Source organism: Musa acuminata, chromosome BXJ1-6, assembly GCF_036884655.1.
Source record: "Musa acuminata AAA Group cultivar baxijiao chromosome BXJ1-6, Cavendish_Baxijiao_AAA, whole genome shotgun sequence".
In the NCBI taxonomy this organism is placed as follows: Eukaryota; Viridiplantae; Streptophyta; class Magnoliopsida; order Zingiberales; family Musaceae; genus Musa; species Musa acuminata.
In genome coordinates this window covers 7211720-7233718 of record NC_088332.1, presented here as the reverse complement: position 1 = coordinate 7233718, position 21999 = coordinate 7211720, and the positions used below count along the sequence as shown (strand labels likewise).

Here is a 21999-nt window from a genome sequence, read left to right as displayed (position 1 = left end):
AATAATTAGGAAGTTAATAATGATGATTAGGTGTGTCCTAAGTATAGTTTTGCATATTAAGAAGAAGATGAAGATGACTGCATTTTGTATCCCATTGGAATTTCGTACCCAATTTTGATTTATTTTGATGAAATAATACAAATACTTTTTTTAAAATTTTATCTCGATTAGAATAATTTTCTATATGATTTTGATAGCTAAATTTCACAAAATGTATTGCCTTATTTCTTAAAATATGCTTCTTTCTTCCCAAAATCAAGATAGATTAGTTCTGACGAATTATATATTTTTACAACTATTGAGATTGGTATAACATGAAAATTATCATATTTACTAGTTATTACATCATGATCTAAAATTTCAAAATAATTAATTAAAATTAATAATACTAAAATCTAAAGGTATGCATAAGCTTTTTTAACTTAAAATATAATATTAATTAATATTATTTTTTTAAAATATTAAGTAATTATAAAACTAAAAAGTAAAAGGAAAGAACCCACTATCTCCCAAACAAGATGATTTCTCTCTATTCTTCTCTCGTATAGGGGTTAATTATAAATCACCTTTTGTACTCGGACTCTATTAGTATCGCGGTCCCTATACTTAAAATAGAATTTATATTAGAATCTCTATAATTTTAAAAATCAAATAGATAATCCTATTTGTCCTAACATTATTAGTTGTATTGATGGAAAACACATGACACCACATATTGAATTGACATGAAAGTGATGAGTAAAATTTTAATATTCTTTTTGTTTTCAATGATTTTATTAGTAAAAAGATAATTTTAATATCTTAAATGAGATTTTATGTTTGTATTAGTGCTAAGCAAATGGCTCAATGTTATGCACACTCATCTATGAACTATATTTTCTAATAAAATTAATTTTTTTAAAAAAATATCTTGTAAAAACATTTTTCATAGGTACAAAATTTGTTTGGCATTGGCTTGCATTAATGCCATGGACAATGCAAAGGTGTGTCATCATCCTCTTCAATTAGTGGGAGAAGACCATGGATTTCTCCATGGAAGTGTCATCACCAATATATATAAAAATAATAATTGATGGCCATGTTCTTATTTGGATTTTGATTTGATTAGAATTATAAAAGGTGGAAGTCAATATTAAAATAGAAGGGATATTGAAATTATCCTTTTCTTTTAATGCAACTAATGACATCACGACATATGAGATTATTTATTTAATTTTAAAATTAAAAAATCTCAATATAATTTTTTTAAATACAAGAATCGCAATGTTAATAGGGTCCAAGTGTAAGGGATAATATATAATAAGCCTCTCGTGTTGATCTCTCAAGTTTAAATTTTAATTGATGTGGAGAGATTTATTTCACATTACTTATTATTATTAAATTAAATTCGAATAATTTATTCCTTTGGGTAAAATTTGGAAATAAATTATAATTTAATGTATACTATTTATGAATTATTTTTTAAAATTTAGGAATAAAATTATGATGTTTACACCTCTCACGTCCAAAGGAGAAAAACTCGAAATCTAAATAGAATCATAGATATTAACAATAAAAAACATATCAGAAAATCAACACATGATATTTCATTATAAGATATTTGATTCATATAAATTCAAATGATTCATAAATTTGGTTTCATCCTCTTTAGACACACAGAGAGAAATCCAAGGTTTTATATTTCACTCTCCTCAGTCAAAATCTAGCGATAAATAAATGAGATATTTATAGAAAAATCAAACTATATTTTTTTTATCACAAGGATTACTTTTTTGCATTAAGATTCTTTATTCTAAATTTAAAAATCTTAAAATACTTACTGATTCCAAAAATATTATCTTAACGATCAGAAATTGCGGGGATTGCCGAGTGATTGCATGACAATGACAAGGTGTTTTCTTTGTGCCATCGTCGTGCCAATGAGAAATTGCAGCTACCGCCGAGATCAGAAATTGTGGGGGTGTGTTGAGTGATTACATGACACGACATGGGCAAGAGATGATGATGTTTTGTGCCATTGTCGTGCCAAATGAGAATTTGCAGCTACCGATGAGTGTTCATTGGCTATCCCATCACCAGCTGAAAGATTGCTGCAGCCAAATCCAGCCATACCTCATCATTGGATCTCGATGGAGTTAGGGTTATCAGGGCAAATGAAGAAAGGGTCGAAAGGATCTTTCTTCCAAAGACGAAGTGCCTCGTGTATGGCTCTTCGTAGTCAATCACATGCTCCTCTTCTTCTTCCTCGGCAGGAAGGCAGGAGGGGATGGCGGAAGAGAGCGATGCAAGGTTGAATGGGGCAGCCTGCGGTCGATCCCACCACCAAATAATTGAATCGGCCGCGAGCGCAGACCGAGGCGCATCTCCGGAACTGCCGACACCGCGCTTGGTAGGTGGGAGAAGCTGTTCATGGCTTCCCCTAGTCACATGCATTGCGTCACGTCCGTCAGATCTCACAGGCTTCGCTCTCCCCAGTAGCAGCACAAGAGACCCACCTCCTCCTTTTTTACCTTGTCCGTTCGTGTACTTTTGCTCTTCCTTTCTGCCTCAAGATTTGACCCCATCATCATTATCGTGACCGGCCATGGAATCCATCATGTAGCTTCCAAAACAACGTCGCCATTCGCGTCTCCGTCGACAACATGGCGTTACTCTACAGTAGTCGATGACCATCTAAATCTTGGAGCTCATTCATCACCACCAGGGATTTATTTGTTGGCCATCTAAAAGAGATTAACGATGATGTATACCATCAACACGAACATGACAATGATGTTTGCCTGTACTACGTACTGAACGTGACTTTGATAATTGTACCCATCATCATGTGATGCAACAGAGAATTCCCAGCTTTGAAGACAAAAGTTTCTTCTTATACAGGAATCTGCATTATGATTTAATGATTCGTTCCACGAGATGTTATGCCGATCCAACGTCGTTTCTTAGCTCCTAAAGCAGGTTAGATCCATTCACGCAAAGCAAAATCTAGATGTCTGTTGCCTTGCTCTTTCTTCGGAACAGGACTGTGAGCACAGCAGGTATGTGGGTGGAGAGCATCCGTAGAGAGGAACACGAAGGAGATGCATGGCAATGATGCAGAAGCATATATAGTACTGCTGCTGTAGGATTATCCATGTGCATGGCCCATCATGCAGATCATGAATGCTGACACAACACTTGTGATCCATGTTTTTGTCACGAGGCATGAATCTGCTACCAACTCCGTTCTCCATAAGACAAATCAGCATTTATCAATGATTGACCCAAAGCGTGGTGGGGAGGATTACAACATGCAGATCCGATGCTATAATTATTTTGCAGAACACTGCATGAGTTACCACCGACTGTTTACTGATGGCATGTGATCGGCTGCATGACTGACAGCCTCATATAAGTCGACAAAATATCAGATAAAGAGCAAATCAAACATAGGATATGTGATCGCAAGTGCTGCTCGGTCTGTGAAGCTTGGCAGAGCTGTGTCATCACCACACACACACACACACACACACCGTGTTTAATCTAGTTAAGGTGAAAACATGGCTTCTTTACCCCCTTCCTTACTGAAATGACCCAAGAAAAGCACAAGTCAAACGAAGGTGCGGCGAGGACGGGGACTAATGCCATCCTTTTTGTCGTGGTCTTCGAAATCAAGTTGCTGGTTTCTCGGATGAGCGGAACACCGAACATGTATTGCGTCTCCTTTTGTTATTTCACTGTGGGTCGTGGATGAAATCTTTGACCATAAATTAATGCTGAGACGCAATAGATGTGTCTAGCGACGAAGAGACGAACCCCGTCTTCTGCGAGTCAACGGTGAGGGAGCCTAAAAGGGGAGGAAAGCCACATTAGGTGGCACAAATTAAGGGTAGAGTATGGGAAGACTTCGCGAGGTGTGTTTGTCCTTTAGTTTGCATGATTCGTGCGGGTTTAGATTTCCGTTTACCGACAAAGTTTGGCGAAACAAAGCCTTGATGGAGAACTAATCCATCTATCTATCTATCTATCTATCTATCTATATGTGTCTTCTTTCTTGATTCGTCGGCCGAAGAGTCTTAAAATTAATATGGAAGAGGATTCAAAAGGAAGTCAAAGTGCGACCTAATCTATGTCTCTGCTCCCACTAGGGCAAGCTTCCTGCAGCCTATTGGTGGGTTAGCGTAATAAGATATGAGGAAGAAGAGGAGATGGCAGCGGTGGACATGTAATCAACTCCTCAATCGATGGGGGGAGCAGAGGCGTACGACGCTCGCCATGGCTGTCATGTCACATGTGCCTGCTGATGGAGTCGATGATGAGGAGCACGAAGCACTGTCCGCCTGCGAGTGTGACACGAGGGATGCTAATGTTCACCACCGACGACATGGAGGTGGAAAGAGTTGCACTAAGCATGAGGGTTTGTAGGCAAACTACGGTGCCATGTCGACTCGACTCTTTGGACGGGAATTAAGGTCAAACCCAACTCGAGCTCAAAACTATGAAGCCATTTTTGCCACTTTGGCTCCTCAACCACAAATATCACAATATCAAATTAGCATCGAGATATATGTCCACACAGTTAAAATAAAGAACATTTTAAAATAAATAGAAATAAAAAATAGAAATAGAGTGAAAAAAGGAATATTCTTAAAAAAAGAAAGATCATTTAAATTTTGTTCTCCTTTTTTATTAGCACAAAATAACGATCATATCGCTCGCTAGCCGTATTTATTTAATTCTTAAATGTATAGCATTTATCTCCCTCTAACATTTTCACAATTTTCTACCTGGCAAATATACATCTATTATTATTATTATTATTATTATTATCTCCAGACTAGAACTTCCCACATGTGGGAAGAACCTCTCAAACTTGCTAACAACTATTCCATCTCTTAAAAACATGAGATAATTTCCTCAAATAAGAACGTTCTGTCCACACGCACTAAGAATTACCTGAACCTGTGAAAATCTCACCATAATCAGATGTAATTTCGTAATAAAATTTAAGAAGGCGAATTTTCGAATAAGAAACAAGATAGATAGATAGATAGATAGATAGAAAGGAAATTGTAACTGTTGCAGGATCATGACATTGTAGCCGGTGGTGTCTGCGATAAACCTGTAAAGTATGGCAAAACTGGTATCGGAAACACGCAGCACGAATTCCACGCAACAAAGATAACACATTTAATATGAACCTTTCCCTCCATAACAAAGAGAGAACATTAAGAGAGAGAGAGAGAGAGAGGTAACAGAGAACTGCTTTCTGCATGCATGTGCTGTGTTTACCTTTATTCTGTGCAGATCGAAAAAGAGAATGCAAGCCCCACACAGGCAAATCCTTTCACTAACTTGAAAGGAAAAAAAAAAGGTTTGGGTGGGGGGAGGGAGGACGGGAAGGGACACCACAACTTGAGGCACAAAGCGAAGGGAATACAGTTAACAGAATCAACCCAAAGTCACTGAGCCCTACTCAGTAAGGTTGGCTTCATGAACATCGAAAACTGATGTGCCATTTAAGCTCCAACACGAGAGATAACCAAGAGCATGCAACAATTGTGTTTTTCACTGTGCCAGTTTGCATCAACTGAAAAAAGAAACCAAATGATTTCATCTGGCTTTTCTTGTGCGAATGCACAACCCAGCAATCTTCAGTCAGTCCACAGAAAGAGCATAAACCACTACAGTTCTACTAGGCGCATAAACTAGGAAAGAGCGAGGCCTGTTATCATATGAACCATCCTGCATGATCACCAAAGATATTGAAGGTTATTTCTGATATTAGATATTCATAAAAATAGCACATAAGCGGAGCCTTACAGTGCTGAAGTACTCTGCTGTATGATCAATTCGATTGAATCCGCCAAATAATTTATCATCAGAATCCAAAACCACCTGAAACAGAATTACTAGTGTCACTAATAGAATCACTCGACCAACAAAACACTACTTGCACCAAGCATGTTCATAAAAGAGAAGAAATAATCCAGCAAAACATGTTTCAACTAACCGTATAACCAACCGTATGATTACAACTTAGCATCAAGGATGACAAATGACTGTGCCAAACCATGCCATAGCACACGGCTTCTTGTTGCCAGGGCCCAAGGTGTAGCATTTGCATGCACAAGGCCTGTACCAACCAACATAGCTCTAGTGCAGCACCATGCTAGCTGGCATATTACTGGCACACTACATGCTAGCCAAATCCATGCATATGGATAAGGAGATTGATTAGCTTTTATCAACATGGAGAATAGAGAAGTTTAATCCTTTGTGAGTCCTGAATTTGAGCCTATTCTAAATAAGTTAATTTCGAATGAAATCTTTAATGAGAACCACATTAAATGGTAGAACAATTATATAAACAAACTTGCTCTAACATATTCCATGCACTGAAGCAAAGATGCTTTAATAGATTTTGACACAACTTTTAAATAAGCAAACTTGCTCTAACATATTCCTACACGTAGAGAGGCTGTTTCCTCAATGAAGTCATGAATGTCACATTTCATTGATTATGACAACATCGAGTAGTTTCTAATAAGCAAGTTTAACTTGAAGCTAAAAGGGCATAATTCGGTGTCAGATCTACATGGACAGAAATGTTACCATGGACAACCAGGAAGCCATATTGTAAAGGTTTACGCACCTTGTATTTTCCAGGCTTTAAGCAACCAACTCGGTAGTCAAAGTAGCTATTTGTCCAATGGAAATTGAAAACAAATACCAAGTCACCTCGTTCAAAAACAATCATCTTATCCCCCTCATCCATTCGGGAGATGTATTGATCTGATGTCATGAACTGCAATACACATCATATAAAGATGACCATACAATGAAGAAAAAGATCTTATGCAATAGTCTGCTGGCAAATAATCTTGAAACAAAATGCTCAAGAATTCTCATTGGAGAATCAGCACCTGGAAACAATGAGTCAAGGAAACTTCAATGTAGTATTGAAAAATGTTTAGAACATCCATATGGAAATTTATCTTTAATTAACTATCTAACAGAATTATTGTTCTTTAAAACCCACAAAATTATGCAGTTCCAACTTCCAAATTTGTTGCTCAACTAAAATACACCATGGAACTCGAGTCACATAACCTATAGAAGTACTTGTGGGGGGCACTTATTTTGATGTCTCAGATTATACTTTTATATTCTCTCCCGATTTAGTGATCATATGTTATTCAATCATCATGAGATTTGGAATAGAAAAGTGTGAAACAGATTAATTTTGCAATGCATTTGTAAATCAGATTGGTCCTTCAACAATATCCAAACAGGGGTCCAAAGAAGTATTTGTGGCCTTTTATTTTGATGTCTCAGAATATACTTTCATATTCTCTCCCAATTTAGTGGTCATATATCATTCAATCATTGCGAGATTCGAAATAGATTAATTTCACAATGTATTTGTAAATCAGATTGTTTCTTCAACAACATAAGAATACTCTCAGAATCTTGATGAGGAGCAAGATCAGCTTATAGTTAAACAAAATTGATCCCTGAACCTTTTAATAATTTCCACAGAAAATGTAAAGCTGCTAGGAGAAATAATACATACACCATATTTGTCCTCGAGATGCTGCATTGCTTGATCGAATTCTTGCATTCCACGATATCTGAGGTAATCTGCATCTCCCTAAATTTAAAAAGGGATCATTAATAAGTGATTATATACTAAGATGGTACTTTGACAAAAATCATATATATAACCTAGATGAGTATTTTAGGTAAAAAAAAGTGAATTTGCATAAAATTGATAAATACATGCTGTTATAAAGTCTAGGCAACAATAACAAATGTGCAGGTAAGAAACTAGTGTTTAATCTAAATTCACATGATGATCTAAAAAGCAGAACTACTAGCTGCCTATGCTAAAGCAACAAGATCTGTCCTTTGAAGTTAAGAATGTAAACCCATGTGATTTGACAGCAGTAGCCAACTGGACAATTTTGGTGACATCTAGACCATCACATTTTTAACCTGACATATGGCTAAACATTTACAAACATCCATCAAATTGATATTTATGGGAAAACTTTAAAAGCATATAAATTTCTTTAGATCTAAGACAGCAGTTTGAATTTGAACCTAATTTGTAAAGTTCAGTATGCATTTTCTTTCAAAGTTGATTAAGGTTTCATCAGCTTGTAACTTGTTTCTCCCAACTGCTATATATTTCAGAAAGTTTGTAGAAGCAATTACAGGCATCAGAACAAAGTTTGTTTGTCCTGATAAACACGAGGGTAACAAACTATTAAGATTTCACATTTCAATTAATGAGTCCAGTGATATTTCAGTTAATGAGCCAGCAACAGCTTGACACAACTTTTAAAGAATAGCTTCATGCATAGATGTGAAAACATACTAGTATTTCCATTTATGATTCAAGTTACATAATGGTTATGAACTGCATGATTCATTAATGAGCGAGCAACAGCTTGTGTATAACAAACATACCTAGGTTCCAACTGCCGACAAAATGGCATGGCATGGTTTAATGCCTTAATTAAGTTTAACATTTATTAATTATTTTCTAGGCACTTGTGTATAAGTAGTCACAATAAATTAATATCATGAATAGAAATGTTTATCTGTTCTTATTCTCTAGGCACTTAAAATAAATGAAATACCATGAATAGAAATGCAAAATAAATGATACCACCTTCCTAACTTACTAGATCAAACATTCGACGGCATTTATCATAACTATTATTGTTTCCTGGTATAACCTTTCCATTTGGAAGATGTTGAACACCTCTTGGAAAATCTATCCATTCTGCAAGAAAAGTAAAATTGAAGAAAAAAATCATGTCAATCAGTGTTATGCCTAAAGTTTCTAACACATATAATGTCACATAAGCTCGATTTTAAGCATCAGTTACCCAATGTGGCGTGTTTTACCTGGGTGCCCAAATTCATTTCCCATAAAGTTAAGATATCCTTCACCACCTAAACCCATTGTGACTAGTCTAATCATTTTGTGAAGTGCTATTCCACGATCAATCCTGGGAGTTGATGGTCTATCCAGTGCCATGAAGTCATACATATCCTACATGAGTTATAGCAGGGAACTCAGTGCACAGAATTCCACTGTAGTTTTGTTTTGCCAAACACGATAATTTCAGACAATTTTCATGTACAGCACATCAAGTAACAACAGAACATAACAAAAATAAATGATGCACCCATTGACAAATGGAAGAACAAGAACAAACGAAAGGATTATACACTATAGAAGCTCAAAGTTAACAATATAGAAAACAGAATATAAATAAACACCCACACACACAATATATATATACAAACATGCATATAATATATATATATATATATATATATACTTGTGGCCAGAACAATATTTTATGAATCTTTTACATTAGTTAATAATTATCCTCTTGCAAGGATTTAAATCTTATTCAATACCGTCTCTAGTAACAAGTTAGACTGGTACAATACTGGAATAACAGAAGCAATGCCAACTCATAGTGCTCAGTATCACTGGGGATATAATAGAAATTTGAATGTTTACCAGTACCAACTATATGGTCCAGAACCAATCCTTGGACAGGCCTGTATACCAAGAAGTACGTACTGCTTCAATGATTCTTTGTCGTCTTGTTCTTTGATATTTCAGGACAAAGTATTGCTTCATCATATTTGATAAAAGCAAAATGGAATCAACTTTATCAAAAATAGGTCTAATCATACATAATCATGGACTACCTTTATAAACAGTAACTGCTAAGAACAGTCTTTGTTTACCACCTGCATGATAACTGTGAAAGCCAGGAGCAGCTCAGTCAACAATCCACAATTATGGAATCAACTTTATCAAAAATAGGTCTAATCATACATAATCATGGACTACCTTTGATTTTTAAGAAATTTTGCATGCCATAAAGAACATGAACATGAAACCATGATATGTGTATGATTGGGCTTCTTATTAAATAGTTGTAACAAATATCAAGGTAACATCATATAGAGTGAAAAATTAATATTTAATAATATATTAAAAAAAACAACGTTGGCCAGATTTTAGTAACATCCAATACCAAGGAACAACATTGATTAAGTACTGGGGAAAAGATAATTTTATATCAAGGATGATATCCATAATTTTAAATAACACTCGTGTTGATACAAAAAACAAATAATTTCTCTAAACTATCTAAAGGCTGAAGTTGGCCAATTTTCGGTAAGGCTGCTCCTACTTTACTATCGGAAAAATGTGCAATGCTCATCATCAGTGATATCTTGTCATAAAAAATGTGAAAAGTTGCTCAGTCTGCTTACCACCACACTTGTTCCACTTCCAATGTTTGCAGCTTTAAGGATGATGAAATCTCAATAAATAATTAAGCAACTTGCTATACAGTCAATTAATTGTAATTAAGCACAGTTGGGACATTCGTGTAAGTAGATTTCTAAATGAACTGGAGTTAGTTCATCTATATCTGCACACAACCTAGAAACCAGAAGCACACCATATTGCAGACAGAAAAGATATTCTTGTTATGCCTTCGTTTTAAATCCCATAATAGACATGCCACAATGCTGTTAAGGAAATTTTTTAAGAACCTTGTCCATTAGCCAAAATGCTATTGTCTTGTCACCAACAAGAGCTTGGTCATGGCTCTCAGCATAAGCCACACATTTTTCTAGCCACCTCCTGTTGGTGAGAGTGCTAACAATTTCGCCCATCTTCCAGTCTTCATCCTTTAACCTAAACAAATCACAACAGAAGTCACTTTCCGCCCTCAAATACGTTACTTAAACTTGTTAAAATATCTTAATCATAAAAAAATAAGTTCTGTTGTGATATAGGAGTAGGACAACCCAAAGTTGCATACTAAAAGCCACAGCACAGGGCAGTAAAATTGATATAGGACTTCTAACCACGAGAATTAATTGAATTGTTAAAGTTTGTCTTTCTCATGTATGTAGCATATTAGTATAAAACTGAAAAATTAGAGATTGCTTCAAAGCTGGCCCTAGTAACTAGTGCACATAGGTACAGTAAAAATTAAGTCAACAACAAAAGTAGTATCCTTGGACAGAAACAACAATAACAAATGCCCCAACTAATTTAAGTTCAGTTACATGGATTTTTTGCTTTCATGAGAGCTTGGACAAATACTCGAGCAGTTTGTGGTGCAATAACTCAAAATAGTTGAGCTTATTCTCAAAATTTGTTTAAGATATGTTAGAAAACTATTCAGGTGCAATGAAAATTGACCAAAAATGTTAAAAATGTGATTGACATAAACTAGACAAAGAAAAGTCCTATTCCTTCCATAAATTTGTTTTGCAGAATATGCGTGCCATGGTCAGTGGACCTTCCCTATTTTTTATTTAAAAATTATATGGACTTAGTATAATGTATCATCTGATCTTTTAGGCTGCATCACAAATTAACTTATTTCTTGGACTATAAAGTAAGCCACCACTGTAGCCTGACAGTATCAACTATCAGCTTCCTAATGAACAGCATAGTGCAACTAGACATGAAATAACAAAGGCAAAGAAATTATATTTGAACGTGAATTTCAAAAACTAAATAGAGATTTCCAAAGTAACATACTTCATAATTTCAATCCATTTATCTGGAATAGCCATATGAAGGCGATAGTCAAACCCAATACCACCATCTCGAATAGGGATGCAGAAAGTCGGCATACCACTTACCTATTTAAGTAAATTGATAGAGTTAATGCAGACATTATGCAATGCCAATGAAAGCAATACATGTAGTCACTAAGTCGTGAATAGAAAAATATCTGAATCACTTAAAACATTATGGATGATCTTAAATCAAAATTTCATTATGTTCCAGGATATCCAAAGTTCGAAACAACTTTCGAAGTAACATTAAAGAAAATATAACAGAAGAAAACAAAAGTGTTTATGTTGTTCAAGTAACTGGTTGAACAACCATGATTTGAACAGGTCCAACAGATGTAGCTAAAGCAACTAGAGTACAATTGATGGGAATACAGAACTACTGCAACCAGTTTGTTATTTGAGGCAGAATATGTCTGCTGTGGCATAGAAGAAGCATTAAACCACTTGCTACTTGGAGTAACTGCAAGACATGAGGGAAACAACAAATACTTTGATGCAGATACAATATGCTATAGAGAAATAGCAAAATAAAGCTCATAAGAAAGAAAGGAAGAAAAATGAGATCTTAGAGAGAGAGAGAGAGAGAGAGAGAGAGAGAGAGAGAGAGAGTTGAGTAGGGTAGAGAAAGAGGTAAGGATAACCAGCCAAAGACAACTAGAGTTTTTTCATCATAAGACAATGTACAACCTAGTTCTCACATCTGGCAGTCATCTTTAAATGAACAGAATGGAAGACCACCGTCTTATACCTAAACTAGAACCACAGCCCCTAGGACTCCTAAGACTAATTCAGATAACAACTTGTTTCTCTATCAGTAGGAGTTCTATTACGGTTATAGAGGAAATTCAAATACAGTGCTGTAGGCATGTTAGTATAGAGTATAAAAGTTAGTACAAAGATCTGTAAATCCATGAAATGTAGAAAAACTCACCTTATCATTAAACTCAAATTTGACTAAACATGGACTTAGGGCTGCTCAGCTGTATCAGTTCAAAGCCTAGAGAACCATGACATCATAAGGTGTTTCCAGTGAAATAAGACTCAAATTGCTTCGGCGAGAAGATTTGGTGATGAAGGTCCATTACAGGCTTACTTGAATTATATTTTTCATAACCAGATTTCTTGAATTTTTAACTAAAAATATCTTGACCAATAATTGTACTAGTAACCATTACATTTTGTTGATCGAGGGACCTGCAAAAGTAATTAAAAATTCATGTAAATTGCTTCATTCACTGCTCTACAATAACCCTTGCACAATGATGAACTTTGGAACATCCAAATTCTTCATTTGTCACCAGATCCCCTTAATTTATTAATTCTTCAGCCTTCACCTTCATTATCATCATCCTATTCCTCTTCAGAATCCTATTCATCCAGAGCTTCTCCATTTTCAGCAACATCATCTTGGGATTCTAGGCATATCACTCTAACATTGTGACTATTCTGTCTTTTGAGGGCACCCTGCATCCATATTCTTCTCCAATCTAGCACATTGGGTATTGAAATTAATGCACTGAAGGCCTAAACTATTTTACTCTTTTAGTTGTTCCTATAGATCTAGATAAGACATCAAATTGTGCATTTGCAAATATTGTCTCCTGTGGGATCAGTGCTACAGTACTCGGTACACCTGGGTGTACCGCTCGGTATACCGTACCGGTACCGAGCCCAGGTCGAAATACCGGTACGGTACGGTATTGCGAACCTTGCATATACATATACATATACATATATACATATATATATACATATATACATATATATATACATATATACATATATATATATATATGTAATTATTATGGGGTCCTTTGCCTCAATAATAAGAGCTCAATACTATGGTACGGTATTGCGAACCTTGTATATACATATACATACATACATATATATATATATATATATATATATATATATATATATATATATATAATTATTATGGGGTCCTTTGCCTCAACAATAAGAGCTCAATACTACAGTAAAATTTTACAAATAAAATTTGCTGCATTCATTGCCATTATACTTGATTGACAGAAGTTACTTCAATTCACCTTCCCATGTTATTATTTTGTAGGCCTATTAAACGAATAAGATTAGGATCGATATAAATGACACCCCAACTTCAATAAACTTCTCATGTGACAGTATTAGTATTATTTTTTTCATTTCTTATGCTTGATTATATATAACATTTTGGCCATTGAGTCAACCTTAATTTAGTCAATGCTGCAGATGTATTGTGAGGTTAGGCCTTCATAGGGCAGTAAGAATGCTTTATTGAGACCTAAACATCCTAAGTTTAAATCATGGAAAAAAAACCACAGTGGTACCAGCTTCATGCACTCGGTGCACTTTATTAAAAAAACTGCTCACATAGCCACATGAGAACCTATAAACCTTTGTGCACTTATCTTTCATCTGACATACTGCAGCAGGTCTTGAGAACTGCAGATAATGTTAAGATTTATTATCACTTAGATCTCACATCAGAGAGGTTTAGAAAACCCAGTTGTAAAGAACATAACATCTCATTTTCCACTTTCTTCTGCAACACTAAAACACCATGTCTATATGCGTATACCACAACCTTGTTCAATCAAATTAGAACACTGAAAATAACTGCAAGTTTCTTATTATGTAGTGTCCAAAATTTCCAACCTTACAGTAGGCAACTATTAGAATATTTCAAGACATCTATTTTTCAATGAAACATATACAAGAAAAGGTTTCTCATGCAGATGCCGTTTTTCTATTATGATAAAAGTGGGCTCCAATTCAGTGCCTCCATATCAATTTTCATATTCAAATGCTAGTCAATGAAATTTGGGTTTTATCTGTGTTTTCCTGATTATATTTCATTAATTTTTTCAGTGCAGAAACACTAAAACAAATAAACAGATGTTCCACTTACATCTTCACCGATAGTAACAGCCTCTGGATAAAGCCCATGGATCATTTCATTTACAAGCATCAAGTAGACCACTGCATCCACATCAGTAGCATACCCAAAGTATTCATTGTAATTCCCAGTAAAACCCACCTGAATTAAGCAAAGAACAAAAGATCAACATAAAAGAAGATCATTAAATGTTAAAATAATTCAATATCAGAGAATTCCTAGATAGAGCTTCTCCTCAACAAAGTAATGTAGATAAAAATGGTTAGTTGCCAAGCAGCTTCAGCAACATTTACAAGGCTGTAAAACCATAACCCCTGAATTATGAACATATTTATAATGCAAGCTTTAAACATCAACAACAAGAATAATAAAGCCATAATATCCCACCTATTTGGGATCACCTACATGGATCTTTATAGCCATTGAACCCTGTAAAAAATCATATTCTTAATTAAATTAAAAATATCAAAAATTTAATTATAGTTTCTAATAAGGTATTTAGGTCTCACTCTACCTTTTTATCGTATGAGTAATATTAATTGTTTTACATCTTTACATCTATAGGTCTCTTGGGTACAAGTTCATATCATCTTAAACAATTCTTGTTCATGAATAAAACATTTTTTTCTATCTTTCCTAATAACTCCCTACATCCACATTAATATTTTATGACAAACTTTTTATATGTTATTTCTTAACCATCTAAATCTAATACTCATATCCATTGAAGTCTTGATGCTCCTCTCTATTTTAATTTTTAACCATCTAGATTTTACTCTACTTCATCTATATATTTATCTTGTTGAATAATTGATCTAAGATACATAGAGCTTTTACTTAATAGAGCTTTATTATTAAAATTACATCTCAGATATCTAGTCTCATTCCTACTCAATTTAAGACTTTTAGTTTTTAACGTTTGTCTATGTAACCCAAGTTTAGAATTAATTCTATCTAAATTCTCCTCAACTAAGATAATATCATTAACAAATAAAATACACCAATAATGTATATCCAGGCCATGACCGATCAGTTTATCCATTACTAATATGAAAAGATAAGGATTTAATGCGGATTCTTGATGTAGTCCTATACTAAAAATAGTAAACTCATTAGACACTCTTATGTATTTTTAACCTTTTGAGACTTAATAGTCATACATGTCTTTTTATAATATCAATATAATTAGTAGATATACCTTTATTTTCTAAAACCCACCATGATAATCATTAGTCCATGATCAGTATTCATCATTGTGGTCAAACCATCAAATCTAAACCTATCAAACTTGTACATGATTGAGGAACTCTATCATATGACTTTAAACATCAACAAGGTCCCAAAAGGTTGTAGCAGCACTGCATATTAAAGAAAATAAACCAGAATCATATTGTATAGAAATAAGTATTTTCCAAAGTTGACAAAGAATCAACCAACCGCAAGTCCGTGATGGATGTACATCATTGAGGTCACACCATCAAATCTAAACCCATCAAACTTGTACTCCTCCAGCCACCATCTTGCATTTGATAATAGAAACCTTAAAACCTAGATAAAGGAAGACAAGAAGGTGAAAATTATTAATTTTAAAGAAGCAACATAAGTGTATGGAATTGAAATTTTTCGTACTTCCCAACTTCCATAGTTGAAAAGGCGAGAATCCCACATCCAGTGATGGCCCCGTGGGCCAGGATGGAAATAGTGTGAGTCAGTACCATCAAACTGATTCAGTCCATCAAGTACATTGTTTGATGCATGACTGGATAAAAGAAATAACAAGTTTAGAACAAATGGTGTATTTCTCAAATTGTATTACAAACAAAGATACAAAGATATAAAAAAGTAAGTTGTGCTTATGCCAGATGTTGACAGATGTTGACAAATATACGTATGCTTACAGAGATAGACAAGTGAAGAAAAGGTTGCAAACACATGAATGTGTACATATAATCACTTTGTATCATGTATCAGATACTTCTAGTCCTTTTAGACAAAATAGTATAGGCATACCAAGCATCAACATATCTAGCCAAGAACATAGCAGACAGAAAGGTTCAAGCACCAAACAACTACATAACAACCATCAGAAGGCAGTCCACATCTCTCTTCTGCACACCATATTTCAAGTGCAAGGATTGGATAACTTAAACAGCTTTCCTGTGGAATATGAAAATGACTCCAGTGGAACAAAAAGGTAAAAGCAATTTTCTCAAATGACTAAATTTAGAATCTTGTTTAATATCATAGTAAGTATATTTTCTCCATCTGGTGAGACTCTAACTTAAATAAACAAAAAAATTCATTTGTAGGAGTAAAATTCCAATCATCAAGAAGAACAGCTCATAAAAGGCAAAAGGCCCTTGAAAGCCACTTATACATGACAATCTCCTGCACTCATGGATGAACTTCCAGAATCCAATTTACCAATTACATTTTTATAATATTGTTGATAAGGCAATATATGCAATTTACCAATTACATTTTTTCAGCCTTCTTCAAGACATTAGATATCATCAGTCTAAGCATTCAAGGTTATATAACATGATACAATAATATGCTTTAAAAGTTGCCTAAGCTTATAATTGGAATATTGGCATAACTTTCTCTTGATCTATTTTCAACCGCAACTGACCTTTTTTTTCTCTTTAGATGCAATTGGAGTTAGAATGATATAACCACTGGACTAGTATGAAAACCAACACTGACAACCGTTTTACAAGGGATAACACATTACACATCGTTTGTAAAGGAGCTTAATTTACAAATCATCAGTTGTAAAGCATCAATTTCATGTAATTGACAAAATTCTGACCAAATTGGGATTTTCCTTATTGCAGTATGCATTCATATTTCAATGTGCATGTGCTTGCCGGCCATGCCATAACACTAACTACTAAACTCTTTTTGTAGAACAACCTCACTCATAAAAGAATCCACTATTAGGAAAAATTCTGGCAAGGACTTCTCAGATGACTTTGATCCAAACGTTGCTTCAAGATCTTTACTTTATTTCAATTACTTCACTAGTCCTATCAGAGGTTTGTTAAGATTGACTCTCAACTAGCAACTACATTTATTTAACCTTCGTCAGTGTTATCATTCTGCCAACATAATGATACATGACATTCTAATTTTAACTAATTAGCAATAATGTGATTCTTGTGGACATAATGAACTTTAGAAATCCAATAGCCTATGCATATGAAAACTGAGAACTCTAAGAAAAACTCAAATAAAGCTAATACATAAATACGGAAGCATATGCATATGAAAACTGAGAACTAACATTATGCACAAGTGTAAATCTTAACCAGAAAAGGAAAATACACCAAAAACAGAAAAATAATGGATTCCCATATTTTTATTTATAGTATACTAATTACCATTGCTATATACTTCAATAGTCACCTGTGAACAATATCCATGAGAACAAGAAGACCTAGCTCATGAGCTCTGTCAATCAAGGACTTCAGTTCATCTGGGGTTCCAAAACGGCTGCTGGGTGCAAAAAAGTTGGTAACATGATACCTGAACAAGTATTAAAGCCAATTTGTGGTTGTTAGAAATAAGGAAGAAAGTAACATAGGTGTTACAAAGTGACAATGAACAAGAATTAAATGTTTCTATAAAAGGTTCCCCTAATAATGGTACAAACTACGAATAAAGCATCATTTGTGTAGGACTTTTAAAGAATGGTTCGAAATATCAACCCTACCAGTCCATACAAACCGATACATATTTTTCCGATACCTGACTTGTATACAGGGCAATTTCACCTGGTCCAGGTCCAGTACAAGGTGTACTAGCCAGTACATATTCCATGTGAGCGGTCAAGTCAATATTTGACTGGTTCACTGACCTAAATTAAACCACTTTCTTCTACCCTCCCTACCGAACTTCCTTTGTTCTCTTTAACTCAATCTCTTAAAATCTCTCGATTTCAATTCTAAAACTCTCAGCATTCCTCATATCTTAGCAAATCAAGAATCAAACTCCTGAAAATAGGAGTGCTTCGCTTTAAAACAAGGCAATTCTGAAAATAAATTTCAATTTTTATATTATTTTTTGTTGATTGAAGCTTTGTTTTAAGGTTTTCTCATCTTAAGATCATGGTTGCATGCATCGATTACTTCTAAACCTATGCATTTCTACTATGTTAGTTTCTACCATAGATATATCTCACTCCAACTCGAATCTACACAAATCTAATATAGATTTATCCAAGGATTAAAATTTCATATCGTACCGGAGTTTCGAGATTCGCTCAGTACGGTACGGGTATATACATATATATATATATACATATATATATATATACATATATATATATATACATATATATATATACATATATATATATATACATATATATATATATATATAAGTGAAAAAAAAAACTGCCAAGGCGACATCGCCTCTCTTCTCCCTGTGCGGATGAGAAGTCGCCGAGAGACGAGGAGGGAGAGCGGTGCAGGTACTCCTCTTCTTCTCCCTTTTCTTTCTTCCCCTTCTCCCTCTTCTTTCTTCTCTCTCGGTCACACCCCTCTTCTTTCTTCTCCCTCGATCACCGCCGATTTAAGACAATAACAGGGTGGAAACAGCTGAATCGACGGTACCGCCAGGTAGTGGGCAGTCCATATACTAATCTGCTGGTGGACCGGTACATACCGGCCAGTACGGGCAGTACTATTTGAAATTAAAGACCTTGGATTTATCTCATCCAAGCCAGAGAAGTTCAGATCTGAAGGATATCACTTTGGATCCGTCCGATAACCTCACGAATCCAGTCTAAATTTGCTTAAGTGTAGGCTAAAAGGATCCAACTAGATCAGTGCAAATTTGACCTATAACTATGCAGATCTAAGGTAGATCAACACAAGATCTTCAATTTCGAATAATACTGCCCGGTTTTTCACTTATATATATATATATATATATATATATATATATATATATATATATATATATACCGAACGGTATACCGAAATATACCGCTCGATATATAATACCATACCGTACTGAGCGAATCTCGAAACTCTGGTACGATACGATGTTTCAATCCTTGGATCAGCATAGATTCAGCATAGATCTATCATTTTGGTTGCTAGAGTACCAAAACATATAGACTTAACATCCAGTTAGTGTCAGGATAATTTGATTGATAGGTAAATGCCATCACGTCAATTTTAGCAAACACTAGCTTCACAACTAATTCTTTTTTACCCTTAATCAATAGACACAAACATCTAAAGAAACATGTTTTTCCCTTAAACAAGATACACAACCATCTAAAGAAACATTCTGACAGAAAAGGCAACAGGGCATAAAAATCATACCCAAAGCTTGCATAATAAGAGTGCTCCTGGATGGCCATTATCTGAACAGCATTGTACCCAAGCCTTTTGATTCGAGGCAGAACATCATCCCTAAAACTAGCATATGTGTTAATCTTTGGTTCCTGCATATGTCCATATATTAGTGACTTCGTAAAATTTTTCACGTCATAACTAAAACTTTATTGCACAAGGATTTCTCACGTCCTAACTAACTAAAAATCTCATAATCCAAGGCTTCCAAGCTACTTTCACATCCTATCTTACATGCAAGTGGCTTCATTTGAACACTTACAATGAATGCCCACTTCGGTGACCAGAATAAAAGCAAACAAGCATAAAATATGGACTTAGACACAGAACTATTGGTATTCTATAATGCTTTTTTCACTTCAAAACATCTAATAGTAATCAAAGAATGCAAGAAATTCTGGAATTAAGCCTTCGATAGTTGTCTGCATTCTTTAGAAGCAAAAAGCAACCAAAGCAAAAGCAACATTTCAGTTTTTAGTGCCGCATGTCACTACTAAGCTGAGAGAAACTTGGCACATGGTTTGGGAGTAAAGTGAACACGTAAAGTTATTATTCTCCTTCTCTCTTTCTATGACTTGCTCTTGCTCTGAACTTCAGTAAAATATTCGTTTTAAACAAAATATTTGAGTAGTGTCAGCAAGAGGTCACCACACCTCTCTTTCTCACTCCTCTTTCTTCTGTTTCTTTTTTTATTTTGATTTGTGCTTGTACACCCTGTGATGGCATGATGACTCATCATGTATGCCAATGACACTTGTTGTGCCAAGTGCCAACCACCAGCCAATACAATGTTTCCTTTAATAATCTTTCCAGCCTGAATAAATTCACATCAATGAGTTGATATATAAAGAGGCACCTTTGTATCTAGTATAGACTATAAAATTATGAATAAAAAAAATAAAAATATCCCGATAGAGTTAAAGTAGTTTAAAAACACAGACATTCAAGTGGGAGGCCTGTTATTCCATAGCATGAAAAATTCATTCCTGTTTTTTTTTTGTGTTTCCTTGCAAATGAAAATGAATTTCTTGTGGCAGCACTAAGGATGGTGACACAATTAAGATATGGCACGACAAATACACTGCACATACACAGGTGTCACAGACACAGGAATGCTAATATTTGATTATCAAATATGACAAGAACCACCACCCTTTGGGAAATTTGGTATATTGTATATGCACCGACATACTATAACTGAAAGAGATTAGATTTGGTTTTGAAATATAAGGATCAAAGATCCAAATTTTTTAAGAGGACGGCTCTTAGTACAATGGTAAGATTGCTCCTTTGCAATATGCAAGTACCATGGTTTGAGTCTGCACAGCTGTGTGTATTATCCCTTCTCAAATCCCATATTGGCAAAAGCCTTATGTACTGTGTTCACCCGCTTTTTTTAACGATCCAAAGTTTTAAAAAATGGCTTGTAAACCAAATAAAACTAGAAGACTCTGAAAACACAAGATGACAATGTTGTATGCACTACAACTTGCCTTTCAAATCAAGAATGGTTATAATAATAATCTTCCAATTAAAATTATAAGAATATTAGAAATGCAATTTAATTAAAACATATGTAAATCTGAATTCATTCACCTATGCGCATGTCACCTTTTTTGACATCCTTACTAAATTTACAGAATTCAAAAGAAAAGCCATATATAGAACAATCTATTGAGTACACTTTTGTATTTTATTATTTTAAAAGTTCGGTACTAGTCATTAATTCTAGAGATTAGAAGCTTCGAGATGCCAAATTTCACAAAGATTAGGACGAGAGGGGATATCATTAAATAGGTGCATGTCAAGTACAAGAGAAACTTGGTATTTACAGAAAGAGGAAAAAAGATGATAAAAAACCAAAATAGCAAATAATCATTATTTTCATGTGCATCCAATGCAACTTGAAATGTCTGCTGTAGATCATTGATGGAAATAAAAGACAAAAGTACAAAATTCAATAGTAACAATTAAGAGGAGGTGTTCATACCGGACTACTCATTCCAACATGTGACTCATAAATACGCAATGATTTTGGAGCTTTCGGTTGAGGATGTTGGAACACATACTTTTCCTGTGGATGCATTTAAAATTATTTTAAAAAATAAGCAG

General features: G+C 34.6%; 1 protein-coding gene across 1 annotated transcript in view; it reads right to left on the bottom strand.

The window, feature by feature from the left end:
* Nucleotides 1-5145: 5145 nt before the first annotated feature.
* The window catches only part of LOC135675947 (1,4-alpha-glucan-branching enzyme 1, chloroplastic/amyloplastic-like), a 30021-nt gene continuing 13167 nt past the window's right edge, over nucleotides 5146-21999 (bottom strand). Inside the window, exons 9-22 of the mRNA XM_065186615.1 lie at nucleotides 21878-21961; nucleotides 19858-19979; nucleotides 17930-18049; nucleotides 16151-16280; nucleotides 15959-16069; nucleotides 14534-14662; nucleotides 11582-11685; nucleotides 10579-10723; nucleotides 8899-9046; nucleotides 8673-8773; nucleotides 7556-7633; nucleotides 6635-6787; nucleotides 5803-5877; nucleotides 5146-5724 (exon numbers count right to left, since the gene is read on the bottom strand). Of these exons, the coding sequence (XP_065042687.1) occupies nucleotides 5638-5724; nucleotides 5803-5877; nucleotides 6635-6787; nucleotides 7556-7633; nucleotides 8673-8773; nucleotides 8899-9046; nucleotides 10579-10723; nucleotides 11582-11685; nucleotides 14534-14662; nucleotides 15959-16069; nucleotides 16151-16280; nucleotides 17930-18049; nucleotides 19858-19979; nucleotides 21878-21961 (1587 nt within the window). The 3' untranslated portion in view covers nucleotides 5146-5637. The remainder of the gene's footprint in view (nucleotides 5725-5802; nucleotides 5878-6634; nucleotides 6788-7555; nucleotides 7634-8672; nucleotides 8774-8898; nucleotides 9047-10578; nucleotides 10724-11581; nucleotides 11686-14533; nucleotides 14663-15958; nucleotides 16070-16150; nucleotides 16281-17929; nucleotides 18050-19857; nucleotides 19980-21877; nucleotides 21962-21999) is intronic.